At 36.3% G+C, this 15,063-nt stretch overlaps 1 protein-coding gene across 1 annotated transcript; it reads left to right on the top strand.

Moving 5' to 3' along the window:
- Positions 1 to 647: 647 nt before the first annotated feature.
- On the top strand, positions 648 to 14,121 carry LOC128640368 (protein NDNF-like). Its single transcript, XM_053692863.1, has 4 exons — positions 648 to 681; positions 2,289 to 2,445; positions 10,115 to 10,239; positions 12,339 to 14,121. The coding sequence occupies exons 1-4, from the start codon at positions 648 to 650 to the stop codon at positions 13,688 to 13,690; spliced, it is 1,668 nt and encodes a 555-aa protein (XP_053548838.1). The 3' UTR covers positions 13,691 to 14,121.
- Positions 14,122 to 15,063: the final 942 nt, after the last annotated feature.

Here is a 15,063-nt window from a genome sequence, read left to right as displayed (position 1 = left end):
TATCTAATAATGATTCCAAAAATAGGCAGAGCATTACAGGGATACGCATACGCCCCTTTAAAAAAAAAACACGTTTTTTATGTGATTTTACACGTTGTTTATGTGATTTTACTTTGCTGTGGCCAATCACATAACAGATGGAAGTGAGCTACTGCACAAACACAAGTATACAGAATGTACTCTAGACTTTCTGGGACGTATAAACACAATTTTTAGAGGTAAATACAGAGAATTTAGAATCCGTATTTGGAAGAGCCAATTTAGACTTTTTACTGCAGTAGGCACAATTAGCCACAGTCATTATGTTAGTAAAGCCTCCATTGTTTTGTACTTTGTTATCTGATTATCTCTGCTGAGTCAATTTAAGAACATACATGTAGCTGTGTTAGGCTTGTGAAATCTGCAGTGTGCACTTCCAGTAACTGGAATTGCAAAAACCACAATTTTCCAGCGCTACAGAATTTGGCGGCGTTATACAAATTAAATGATAATAATAATAATAATTGTCAGACTGACATTACTTGGAAAGTGAGCAAAATAAATAATGAAAATATATTACAAAGTCATTTTACTGCACACCATTAAATATTCTATACACTAATCTCAAGATGTTTATTGTCCATTTAAACATTTTACAAGGGTTTAGTATGAGTTGGAAATATAAAGCATTTACATTAAAAGGTAATTTAACCTTCGGTTTAAGCGGCTTCCCCTGCTGAGTGTAGGCACAAATGCTGCTATATAGTATTATAATATTATATGTTGTAGTTCAGATAAACGCTAAGCAGGAGAATTCCTATTAGTTAAGTGCTTTCTCACCCATGCATCATGCTTAGCATCTAAAAGCACTTAACAGTATAATCTTGGTATTGACAGAATCTGAAGGTCACAGGTCTAACACATAATACAACATGACAAATCCGTTAATGACATTGAGCCCCCTGCATGACAAACCTTATCACAAAGGGCCAGCAATAGCCATCAAACAAGCCCAGACAGGAAAGCTCCCAGAGTGACAACAAAATAGAATTGGACCATATTTCTACTGAACTTTTTAGATAATTTCACCAGAATCAGATTGTCTATCAAGTATACGCCTAGAGTCACGCAGCTTTGCTTATATAGACATTGCGCCATAACATGTTCCTAATTATACATTTTATCTGCTGGAGTTTATTCAATTGTTTAGAAATATCTTCTTTACCTTTATTTTGTATTTCAAAAGGCTGCTTTTGCCTGTTGAAACCAACACACATACTGAAAATTACAGTCCTGCAGTATTGGAATACATTGAGTATTAAAGATGCACAGTGCTACTGCTTTTATTTTATTTTTAACGTTTGTGTGCATGACAAATTCCTAAGTATAATAAATTGATATTAAAGGGACATTAAAGTCAAAATTAAATTTTCATGATTCAGAACATGCAATTTTTAACAACTTTCCAGTTTACTTCTGTTATCAAATTTCCTTTCTTCCAAGGTAGGTTCCGAAGCAGCAATGCACTGCGGGGAGCCAGCTGGGGATTGGTGGCTGCACCTGTATGCTTTGCCATTGGTTCATTTGGTGTGTTCAGCTAGCTCCCAGCACTGCTTGGTTGCTCCTGAGCCTACCTAGATATGATTTTCAACAAAGGATACCAGAAGAGCAGAGCAAATTTGATTAAAAAGTAAATTGGAAGGTTATCTAAAATTGCAGGTTCTATCTGGATCATGAATGTTTAATTGATTCAACATTCAATTTTAAGCAACTTTGTGTTGTACTTCTCTGATCAAATTTGCTTAGTTCTCTTTTGTATCTTTTGTTTAAGCTCAGGAGTGTGCACATGTCAGGACCACTAAATGGCAGAAGCTTTGCAAGAATGTTATCAATTTGCAAGAGCACTATATGGCAGCACTATTTTCTGCCATGTAGTGCTCCAGACATCTACTTAGGCATCTCTTCAACAAAGAATACCATGAAAACGAAGCAAATTTGATAGCAGAAGTAAACTTTTATAAAATGTTATGCTCTGTCTTAATCACAAAATAACATTTGTGGGTTTTATATCCCTTTAATGATGAAATAAAACACATTTAAACATATTAGACATATTAGACAGCCATGAATGTCACATACATTAGCTTCCATGTCTTACTCACTCTGCCATGGGACGAGCTATTGATTAAGTTATTAGTAATTATGCATTACTGTGTATGCTCTTATAAGATCATATAACACAACCATCTTAGTCTTTGCTAACTATATTGTAAGCACTAAAACATTATTTCTTTATACATTTCTGACAGATGCAAAATTATCTGGATTGGGGTTGTATACTTACCTCATTGTGCTTCTGGTCAAGTGCGCGTGCATCAAGAGAAATCTCTACAACAATTATCCCATTGTGCTTTTACCAGATGGCAGAGAAACCACTATCCATGTTTTAAAGGATATTACTAAAAGGTATTTGTATATAAAGCACAAATGTTATTATATAGAGCATGGGTATATCAAGATGCAATATAAAGGCTGAGATTTAGCCATCTTTGATATCCTGTAGCAAGAATGTATGATGATTGCACTTAAGGATTGGGGTATAGGTCAGAGCTGGGCATGGTTAGGATTAGGTATTAGGATTAGGGCTAAATATTAGGATTTGGGTTTGTGACTTGGATTTTTTACAAATTGGTTTAAATTTTGTGATTGGAGTTCAGGTTAGAGTTAGGATTAAGGTTAGGGTTAGACACTAGGGTTAAGGACTGGAATTAGAGTGACAGTTAAGAATTGCTATTAAAGATAGGGTTACGAATGAGGTTAAGGTTGAGATAGGGTTGAGATTAACATTAGGTTTAGGAATTAGAGCTAGGTTTAAGATTAAGTTTAGGTTGACATTAGGGTATGGTTGGGGTTGGTATTGAGTTTATGGTTAGGGATTGGTGTTAAGATATAGGTTAGTGTTGAGTTTGGTTGGGGTCAGGATTAGATATTGAAGTTATGGTTAGAGATTAGTGTAAGGATGTAGGCTAGGGTTGGTTTTGGTTGGGGTCAGGATTAGATATTGAGTTTATGGTTAGGGAATAGTTATTGAGTTAATGGTTAGGGATTGGTGTTAAGATATAGGTTAGGGTTGGGTTTGGTTGGGATCAGGATTAGGTATTATTATTATTATCGGTTATTTGTAGCGCGCCAACAGATTCTGCAGCACTATAACATTTATGGTTAGGGATTGGTGTTAAGATATAGATTAGGGTTGGGTTTGGTTGGGGTCAGGATTAGGTATTGAAGTTATGGTTAGAGATTGGTGTAAGGATGTAGGCTACGGTTGGTTTTGGTTGGGGTCAGGATTAGGTATTGAGTTTATGGTTAGGGATTAGTTATTGAGTTAATGATTAGGGATTGGTGTTAATATATAGGTTAGGGTTGGTTTTGGTTGGGGTCAGGATTAGGTATTGAGTTTATGGTTAGGGATTAGTTATTGAATTAATGGTTAGGGATTGGTGTTAATATATAGGTTAGGGTTGGGTTTGGTTGGGGTCAGGATTAGGTATTGAGTTTATGGTTAGGAATTGGTGTTAGGATATAGGCTAGCGTTGGGGTCAAGATTAGGTATTGAGTTTATGGTTAGAGATTGGTGTTAGGAGATAGGAACTGGAGCTAGGGCTGGAGTTATGTACTGAGTTGAGGAATTAATGTTAGGGTTTTGAGTTATTGATAGGGTTGAGGTTAGGTTAAGGTTAGGATTAGGAACTGGTGTTCTGGTTATGGTTGAGATTGAGGGTAGGGTTAGTTTGGGATCAATGTTTATTCTAAAGCCAGATTTTGTGAGCTGGCCAGCAGTGAAACAGTTAACCACACCCTGCAATTAGCAAACACTACACAATGCAGCCAGTAAGGTATGGTTACCTTATTAACTGTTTCACTGCTGGGCCACTCACAAAATCTGGCTTTAGAGGAAACATTGGTTGGAATTAGCTTTAAGATTAGATTTAGAAATAGGCATTATGCTTTTTGTAAAATTGGAGTTAGGAATATCTCTTGATGTTATGATTAGGGGTTGTTTTAACAGCAAGCTGAAGTAATGCTGGATCATTGAGTAAAGATCCTTCTCCTTGATAATGTTGTTGCCACATTAATATAAATTCCTGATAAAGTCTAGAATTTATTAAAATTATATTCATGTTGGCTTTATATACATTTATTGCACATGGTGTAAAATATTTTACAGTTTTTTTATGAGTGGCGCTGAGCTAAATAAATATACTTTTTTTGCTTTCAGTCTTTTGGAGGTTTGATTTGACCATTAATAGATTGTGGGATTTTTAGTTACCAGCCATTGAGCAATCTGCCCTTGGGGATGAGTTTTTTTTTTTTTTACAAGCGTGTATTCACTTTTAGTTTCAATATCAATTCAAAAGTTTTAATTGTTTTTATTTCAAATGCATTTTGATACATTTCTGAGTTTAAATTTCTTTTAAGCCCCCATAGAAGCAGCACCCCTAAATCATAATTGTGGCGCCCCCAATTTTTAAAAGGTCCTTCTTCATAAGCTATTTGCTATTTTGGGACAATCAAAGATTTCAATGGGGCAAAATGGGGATTTAAACAAAAACAGGAATATGCAGTAGAAAAATGACAACCCTCCCCAACCAATACCACCTTCCAGCTTTAATCCATATCTTTGCAAATTCTAAAGTGCAGAGCCTCTCCTGTTCCATAGTCATTATGGGAACTCCAATCAGCTTGATATATATGTAACATTTTCTATTCTGCTCAAATGTTATGCAATTTGACGTAAAAAATAATATATTTTTCAGTAGGTTGTCCTTAGGGAAAAAAAGAGAAAAAGAAACTGAAAGAGAAAAGGAATTAAGATTGTGAAAGAGTGAGGGAGAGAGAGATAAAGAGAGCGAGAGAAAAAGATGTAGTGTGAGAGACAGAGAGAGAGTTAGAGAAAGAGAGAGAAGTGAAAAGAAAGAAAGAAAGAAAGAAAGAAAGAGAGAGAGGTAGAAAGAGAGAGAGAGAAATAGAAAGCAAGAGAGAGAGAGGTAGAGGGAGAGGTGCAAAGAGAGAGAGAGGCAGAGAGAGATAGGTGCAAAGAGTGAGTGAGTGAGAGAGAGGTATAAAAGGAGAGAGAGGGGAGGGGTAGAAAGAGAGAGACAGAGGGGTAGAAAGAGAAAGAGGTAGAGAGAGAGGTGCAAAGAGAGAGAGAAAGAGAGATAGAGAGAGAAAGGGAGTGTGTGTGTGAGAGAGAGAGGGCTATATAGAGAGAGAGGTAGAGTGAGATAGAAAGCGGTAGAGTGAGAGAGATAGATAAAGATAGAGAGAGAAGGAGGGGTAGACTTAGAGCGGTAGAGAAAGAGAGCCAGGGAGAGTGAGAGTGGTAGAGAGAGAGAAAGGTAGACAGTGGGAGAGGCAAAGAGAGGATGAGGTAGAGTGAGTGAGAGAGTGAGAGAGAGAGAGAGAGTAGAGTGAGAAAGAGAGAGAGCAAAAGAGAATGAGAGAGAATGAGAGGAAGGGGGCATGAGAGAGGGAGAGTGGCAGAGAGAGAGATAGAGGGGCAGAGAAAGATGGAGGGGGAACTATAGATAGAGTGAGGGAGAGAATGAGAACAAGATAGAGACAAGCAGAAAGGAGGGATAAAAGGGATAAAGTGTAAAGATAATATAAGAATATGAGAGGGGTGGATGTACATGGAGGAGAAGAGTGATATAAAGACAAGGACCACAAGAAAGAAGATAAATTTAGACATAGCAGTTTTCATCCATTTAAAACCATGAAATTACTTCTTACTCACTGCTTACTTACTACTTACTCACTACTTACTGCTTACTCACTACTTTTTCACTGCTTATTAACTACATACTCACTACTTACTGCTTACTCACTACTTATTCACTGCTTATTAACTACATACTCACTACTTACTGCTTACTCACTACTTATTCACTGCTTATTAACTACATACTCACTACTTACTCACTGCTTACTCAAACAAATCTCACTGCTGTTTCATATTTTATTTCAGCTGTGGAATTTATTCCATACTGTATATTTTACTTTCTACGTAAATTGTAGCAACCAAACCACAAATGAGGAAAAGAAATTGTTAAGCAAAATCACATTATAATATATCCTTCTGAAATTATATAGTCTGGAAAAAACACCATTTATAGCAAACATTAAGCTATACATCCCTGTTACCATAGATTTTACAATATAATATATATATATGTATCTTGCCACACGTCTTTCTTACCAAATACCCATTAATATGTCTTAAAACTCAGCTCCGCAATATCATTTGCACTTTCCCTTTTTCTTTTACATCCAAAAAGACAAAGATCATATGGATTTTGAAAGGGATTTTATTTTAGCCACTTAACCTATAAAGTTTGGTTTAAAATTACAGTTAAAACAATCGTTTCCATCTTGGCAGCCAACACCATTGGAAAATATTATCTAATAATGTAAACGAGGGTCCTGCAGTTAAAATCAACCATTTCATTCATGGATTTTATTTGAGAAATGTTTCCTGATAATCTTTTGTTAAAAAAATGTATAATATTTTATTTGTTGTAATGAGATTAACTTTAGTTACATTTCTTTTTCATATCTTCAAACCACAATAGACTGTATTGCCAATACATTTGTAAAGTCTGGAGAGTCATTCCTTTAAAACAATCTTTACTTTAAATTAGAAATTAATTTTATTTTTAAATTGCAACAAAAATTAAACACAGTGAGTTTGTATTTTGGATCTCAGTACTCAAGCCTATGTTTTCGTTACCAGGTGAAGTGATAAAAGCATGGGACTTTCTCCGTATCCATCACTTCATATACATATTATATCACTATGTCACAGTGTAATGTGCTGTGTAATTCATCAGTCAGGTACCAAGTGCTACAACTCCTTGCAAAGAAGTAAACACCTACATGCATGCAAGCATACGGATTATAAAACCAATTAAGAGTACACTTAAAGGGCCATAATACCCAAATGTTTAAACACTTGAAAGTGATGCAGCATAGCTGTAAAAAGCTGACTAGAAAATATCTCCTGAACATCTCTATGTAAAAAAGAAAGATATTTTACCTCAAAAGTTCCTCAGTAGTCACCACCCATTGTAAAGGATTTCTAAGCAGCATTTTAGTGTGTCTGTCCTGGGACAGCTTAGGGGATGAGCCTTGTGCACTCTCATATTATTTCACCAATCAGGTAAAGGAAGCTCACTATGAAATCTCATGAGAGTTAAGTCAAATCTCATGAGATCACAGTAAGAGTTCATGACCTCAGCACTGCTGATGCTGATTGGCTGCTGTTCATTTCTTAATTTTTTTATTTTTTTTTACCTGCAGCTGGGAGCAGGTGAAGTATAACTTTTTACACAGAACTTACTCTGCTGAGCTGAGGAAATTGTGAGGTAAAATATCTTCCTTTTTTACATAGAGATGCTCAGGTGATATTTTCCTGTCAGCTTTTTACAGTTACACTGCATCAGTTTCAAGTGATTTAGCATATGAGTATTATGTCCCTTTAAATTGTAATGTGGTAATTTCCTGTCAAACTCTGTTTCTCACACAAACACATGTACTTTCACACGCACACACAGATACACAGAGATACACACACATACACACATACACACACACACATACACACACATACACATACACATAGATACACACAGATACACACACACATACACATACACACAGATACACACACACACATACACACAGATACACATACACACACATACACACAGATACACATACACACACATACACACACATACACATACACACACACATACATACACACACACACACACACACATACACATACACACAGATACACACACACATGCACACACACATACACAGATACACACAGATACACAAACACATACACATACATACACACACACACATGCACACACACATACAAACACACAAAAACACACACACCACACACATACAAACACATACACACACATACACATGCACACACAAACATACATATGCACACACCTACACAGTGCCTGCACACACATTCACATACACACACACATACAGTCACACACACACACAAACATACATATGCACACACATACACAGTGCCAGCACAACCATACACACACACATACACACACACAGTCACACACACATGCACAAGCAAACATGCATATGCACACACATACACAGTGCCCGCACACACACACCACACACATACACATGTAATTATTGAGTTAAACGTCACAGAACATAAAACTGCCATTAAAATGCTGTAAGTGATATTTCAGTAACATTAAATTCTTTCTATGCCAGTAGTTTATGTTAACACATTGGAAGTCAGAAAGAGTTACAGAACATTGTTTCTCAATGTGTTACAGCAGGAAAGCTGTTAACCCTAAACTTAAAGGGACACTGAACCCAAATTTTTTCTTTTGTGATTCAGATAGAGCATGACATTTTAAGCAACTTTCTAATTTACTCCTATTATCAATTTTTCTTCATTCTCTTGGTATCTTTATTTGGAATGCAAGAATGTAAGTTTAGATGCCGGCCCATTTTTGGTGAACAACCTAGGTTGTCCTTGCTGATTGGTGGATAAATTCATCCACCAATCAAAAACTGCTGTCCAGAGTTCTGATAGCAAGAGAACGAAGAAAAATTGATAATAGGAGTAAATTAGAAAGTTGCTTAAAATTGCCTGCTCCATCTAAATCACGAAAGAAAAAAATTGGGTTCGGTGTCCCTTTAAGCACAATCAAGAACCTTAAGCTGTTAGTACAGGAATAGGCAAGGTGTCCGTACACGGACACTGGTGTCTGTGACTGGCCCTTGCAGTGTCCGGCACCCGTTTTGGGGCGGGGAGGGAGGAGTAGGACAGATGAATGCTGGTCCTGACTCCTCCTTAACGTACACGGCACTAAGTTTTGCGGGGCTGGGACCACCCATGTGACACAGCTCAGTAGCGGGAAAGTGAGTGAGAAAGAGGGAAGAAGCAAGCTGCCTGCAGTGCAGCCTGCGTCAACCACCGTAAGTTGTGACCCGTACCAATTCCTTGATCTGTGCGGCAGCCTGGTGCTGGTGTCTGTGTGTAGAAGTAGCAGACCGCTGCCTACTCTGACAAACCTTACCTAACCAAGTAAGTAACTAACCATGATGAGCATGCGAGTAACATCAAGGTGGGTGTGCTTGGTCAGGAGTTGCAGAGCCCCCCAGCAGCCTCTTTAAACTGGCTGCTCTGACTCATTATTCTCAGACGGTATCATGTGTCCCAGCAGTATGAGTTTCCAGGATTGGTGGAGTCTGGGACCCCCATTTAAATAGAATCCTGGAGGCTCCTGCTGCTGGGACACACGATACCGTCTGAGAATGATGGGAGTCAGAGCAGCCAGTTTAAAGAGCCTGCTGTTCTGTTTGTACTGGGACTTCCAGTGAATATCTTAGCAGCCAGGGGGTCTGCATGCTGAGACCACCCAGGGGAGAATGAAGGGTTAAAACAGGCTCTCTGCAGGGAATAGACCTAGGAGATACATATTTTATTTCTCATGCTGATGGGCAGTACATGAAAAGTTCTGCACATACTGTATGGATCATTGGTGTGCTGCAGGGGGGATATCTAGTGAGGGAGGGATTATAAAAAAACTGCCCTGACTAGTTAATTGGTGTCTGTAATAGAGAGTAGTACAGGGCAGCACCTTTTGTGTACTGCATCCACTACTCTCTCAGTAAAGAGAGTGTTTTTTGATGTTTTTTAATTTGAAATGTACCTTGGTGTCCTTCACTAAGGTCTGTACCTTGGAAAATGTCCGCCACAGCCTTGGTCCGTGCCTATCCCTGTGTTAGTACCAGGTAGCTCACTGACATTTTTTTCTTGAGCGCTGTGTCTTGTGTATGTAACAGTCCCTACCCTTCTATATGTGAAGGAGAGAAATATAGATATTTAATTATAGCGCTCAATTAATTAAGCAGTTGAAAAATCATAGTAAAATGTATTAAAAACATGTATGTTGTGATCAAATGTGTATTTGCTAATATATGCTATAAGTTTACTGTGATTTCAACAAATATTTTGAAGACCTTCAATAAAGTGTTTTTTTTTATCTCTTTGCAAATGAATCAGGTACTACTTTACTTTAAGAGAAAATTCTCCACACTTCTCAATTGCCGTGACTCCATGTGATGTACCAATTGAGTGGAATATTTTACATTACAAAACTGCACTTGGATCCCTTGGGAAAATTCCAGGTATGAATATCTGTATCCTTGAGTAATTGGAAATGAAAAGTACAGTATGATAGTTTATTAATTATTCTTAAATAATACATTGTTTCAAACAAGAGATGCAAAGAGAATTATAAATTTTGTTAAAGAAAATCAGAAAGTCTTAAAGGGACAGTTTACACCAGCATTTTTATTGTTTTACAAGATAGGTCATCCCTTTATTACCCATTCCCTAGTTTTGCATAACCAACACAGTTATAATAATACATGTTTTACCTCTGTGATAACCTTGTGTTTAAGCCTCTGCAAACTGCTCCCTTATTTTAGTTCTTTTGACAGATAAGCATTTTAGCCAATAAGTGCTGACTCCTAGGTAACTCCACATGCATGAGCACTGTGTTATCTATATGACACACATGAACTAACATCCTCTAGTGGTGAAAAACTGTCAAAATCCATTCAGAAATTAGCATATGAACCATATGAGAAATAGATCATGACAAACTAATCTAATTAGATTCTATGAGGAAGTAAGTAAAAATATAGATAAAGGGGAATCATTTGATGCAGTGCCACATGAGAGATTAATGCACAAAATTAAGGAACTGGGAATATCTGAAAATGTTAACTCATGGATAAATAACTGGATAAAGGATAGGGTGCAACGAGTAGTAGTGAATGGATCAAACTCAAATTGGACAAAGGTAATCAGTAGACTCCCCAAGGGATCATTACTGGGCCCGTTCTTTTTAATATTTTTATAAATGACTTGGAGCAAGGATTAAATAGTGACATCTCTATTTTTGCAGATGATACTAAGTTAAGTAAGGTAATTAGGTCAGAACAGGATGAACTTTTGTTACAAAGGGATCTGCAAAATTAGAAGTATGGGCAGGTAAATGGAAAATGAGATTTAATGCGGGAAAATGCAAGGTTCTACATTTTGGAAGTAAAAATAATCAGGCAATTTATTATTTAAATGGGACAAGACTTAGCCAAACACAGGATGAAAGGGATTTGGGAGAAGTAATAGATAAAAAGCTAAAGATGGGTGCACAATGCAGGGCAGCGGCTTCAAAGGCTAATAAGATACTAGCATGTATTAAAAGAGGCATTGATTCAAGGGAGGAAAGCATAATTCAGTTCTGGGGATCAATCACAAAAAAAGATACTGCAGAACTAGAAAAAGTTCAGAGAAGGGTAACAAAGCTAATAAGGGGAATGGAGAATTTAAGCTATGTGGAGAGGCTAGCCAAACTGGGTCTGTTTTCTTTAGAAAAAAAGGTGTTTGAGGGGTGACATGATTTCTTTATATAAATATATTCAAGGCCCATATAAAGAGATGGCAGAAGCTCTGTTTATTTCAAAAAAGTTTGTGAAAAGAGGTCACAATTTAAGGTTGGAGGAAAGGAGATTTAATCTCCTGCAACAGAAACATTTTTTTACTGTAAGTGCAATAAAATTGTGGAACTCATTACCAAAGGAGGTAGTGAAAGCTAATACCCTAGATACATTTAAAAATTGTTTGGATACATTTCTAGCTAGAAACAAAATTCATGGATTTGATTGCTTGTATTAAATGGGTCATCTTTTAATGGGATTATATTTAAGTTTAACTGGAGCTTTTTGTAAGTATTTTATATTTGTATAGGTTGAACACGATGGACTCTTTTTTCAACCTCATCTACTATGTTACTATGTTACCATGTTACCTCCTAGGCTTAGCTTTCAACTAAGAATTCCAAGAGAACAAAGCAATAGGTGATAAAAGTAAATTGTAAAGTTGTTTAAAATCACATGCCCTATCTGAATCATGAAAGTTTATTTTAGACTAGACTGCCCCTTTAAAAATATGCACTCTCTATCTTAATTGTGAAAGTTTCATTTTCCTTTTGTGTCCCTTGAATTCTGTCTTGCTCCAATAATATTGATTGACCGACCAATGGATAAATTATAAAATATACTCTCCAATCTCTAAATGTAATCTAATGAGATTGACAAGTTAATTGCAAAGAATTAGTATGTTTTGTTGCAAATAGAATATAATATTATATAAGCCGAGTATAAACTGTATTGTAAAGGGGTTTTTTGTAAAGAATTTCTATTCTGTTATTCAGTTCTAGATGATTTTGGACCTGTTGATGACCTGAAGACTCAGTCTCAATATAAAGATGTGACAACCCTTTTCCATTACAAAGGCAACTCTGTTGAGACGTATGTGGGTACATTTTCCAATCCTTCTTTCTTTATGCTGGAATTCCTATCATCTGAGAGAGATACTCACATTACAGTGTACTTAACCACGGATCTAATGCATGGAAATCGTTTTCCTGAGTTGCCCTTTGACCCGCGCATTGAGGTCACAGCAGTCAGCCATAATTCTGCGTCTTTGGTTTGGAAGTCAAGTCCATCTGCCCTGAAATCAAGAGAAAATATTGAATATTGTCTTTTAGTCAATGAAAAACATAATTATAAAAGTTTGTGTGCAGCTGACACAGCTGTCCGATCTGCTGGAGGGAAATGGGGACAACAGTCAACTTTTCCTATCTCATCATATTCTCAAGAAACTCAAAGTGTTATGGTTTTGTCAAACAGAGAGTTTAGTATTGTCCACAAGACTAATAATGCAGATGTCAGACAGATCTGCATTGGCAACAGAAATACTTACACAGTGTTCAACCTCAGCTCTAACACTCAGTATTACTTTGATGTTTTTGTTGTGAACCTCAATACCAATGCTAGTGCTGCATACACAGGAAGTTTTGCAAAAACATTGGCTGAACCAAAACCAAAACTCATCCAAATGAAAGATGGAAAGATTGTTCGACTTTCATTTGATGGAATCAGACAAAAAAGTTATAGCCTTGAGTATCAAGGAATGCATAAAAAGGTACAATTCACATTCCAAACATGCAGAGGACAAATAAGAGCTCAAATATTGAAAAATGGTAAAATACTAGTTTCTGAAACGATTGAAAACCTAAGGCATATTATACTCAAAGGTAAAGTGATGGATAAATATGTAGTTGTACTGAAATCAGCTCAGAGGTACCCATCTTCTATTATGGTCCAAGCTTCCTCTTATATCCACAAGTCTCTTTTCCCTTTGTTTCCTGATAATTTAAAAATTAAATCTTTCAACAAACTGAGAACATGTGATTCTATCACCATAGCCTGGCTTGGTACACAAGAACGTAGCATGTATTGTGTTTACAAGAAGAAAATTGAAGAAGACCAGATTTGGAGTGACATGTCAAATGTTGACAAATGTTTAGGTCCAGAGTCTCGTCCAAAATCAGAGAAGGTTTCATGCAAATACTTCCATGATGTTAATCTCCAAAAAGCTGTGGCCACAGAAACCATCAATGGTTTAGAGAAAGGTGTCTCATACATGTTAGATGTGTATCTCATGGGATCTTCAGGGACATTACTAAGATATCAGGGCAAAGTGGTTAAGACAAGAAAAAAATGTTGACAAATAAGCCAGGTTCTTTTTCATACTGTACAAGTAATAAATTATAGGAAAGTAACATAAAAGAATGCTGCATATTGTAGGTAAAGGAAAATGTATTATTTGGCCTGGGCTGGCATTATTTAAAGCATGTAATATATTATTTATAATGTGTTATTGTCTTCTTTTTTTGTGTACCAGTTAAATGTCAGATCTATATTTACTTACCAATCTTAATGTTAACAAACAAATGTTGTTGTTTAGTATTTTTCATACTAAAAGCACAGATTTCTGATTTAAAGATTTTTCACTGAGAAACTGCCAAAATATTTCTGTGACTCCACTTTAGAAAATATCCCAAAAAAAAATATATATATATAATGCACAAATTGTCAAGTTTCAGTACATGAGCAATATTATCTTTATAGTTCTTACAATAAACTTTGCTACATTGATTGTACTTGTTGGTCCTTCATTCACTTTTGTAAACATTATAATATGTTCTTTTAACATTTTGAATACTCTGGGATTCTGCATTTTTTTGGTACAAACTCTAGTTATTTTGTCAATAAATTACTTAAAGGGACATAATACTCATATGCTAAATCACTTGAAACTGATGCAGTGTAACTGTAAAAAGCTGACAGGAAAATATCACCTGAGCATCTCTATGTAAAAAAGGAAGATATTTTACCTCACAATCTCCTCAGCTCAGCAGAGTAAGTTCTGTGTAAAAAGTTATACTCAACTGCTCCCAGCTGCAGGTAAAAAAAATTAAAAAAATGAAGAAATGAACAGCAGCCAATCAGCATCAGCAGTGCTGAGGTCATGAACTTTTACTGTGATCTCATGAGATTTGACTTGACTCTCATGAGATTTCATAGTAAGCTTCCTTTACCTGATTGGTGAAATAATATGAGAGTGCACTATGCTCATCCCTTCAGATGTCCCAGGACAGACACACTAAAATGCTGCTTAGAAATCCTTTACAATGGGAGGTGGCTACTGAGGAACTTTTGAGGTAAAATATCTTTCTTTTTTACATAGAGATGTTCAGGAGATATTTTCTAGTCAGCTTTTTACAGCTATGCTGCATCACTTTCAAGTGTTTAAACATTTGGGTATTATGGCCCTTTAAGGTACAACTTTATTAATTGACTTATTTTAGACACAAACTTTGAGTTAGGTTTCAAAAGGTTATAATTTAACCATATTTTTTGGATACAAGTAGAAAATACAACTGATTGATCAATGTTTTGAGAGAATGTAGACCCTTTGATCATAGGGCTCTATTTAAGAATCTGTAAATGCAGCTTTGGAGCGCTGCTTACTAATTTATATGCCACCTATTAGCTTGCGGTTTTCAATCCCCTCAAACATTTCCGACAGTGGTGATT

The sequence above is a fragment of the Bombina bombina genome, chromosome 9 (assembly GCF_027579735.1).
Source record: "Bombina bombina isolate aBomBom1 chromosome 9, aBomBom1.pri, whole genome shotgun sequence".
Taxonomy (NCBI): Eukaryota; Metazoa; Chordata; class Amphibia; order Anura; family Bombinatoridae; genus Bombina; species Bombina bombina.
This window is presented reverse-complemented; position numbering and strand designations above follow the sequence as displayed.

Excerpts from the sequence above, each read along its gene's own strand:
- LOC128640368 (XM_053692863.1), top strand. The coding sequence starts at position 648 with ATGAGTTGGAAATATAAAGCATTTACATTAAAAG. Across the intron at positions 682-2,288 it reads TAAAGCATTTACATTAAAAG|ATGCAAAATTATCTGGATTG; the intron begins GTAATTTAACCT and ends CATTTCTGACAG. Across the intron at positions 10,240-12,338 it reads ATCCCTTGGGAAAATTCCAG|ATGATTTTGGACCTGTTGAT; the intron begins GTATGAATATCT and ends ATTCAGTTCTAG.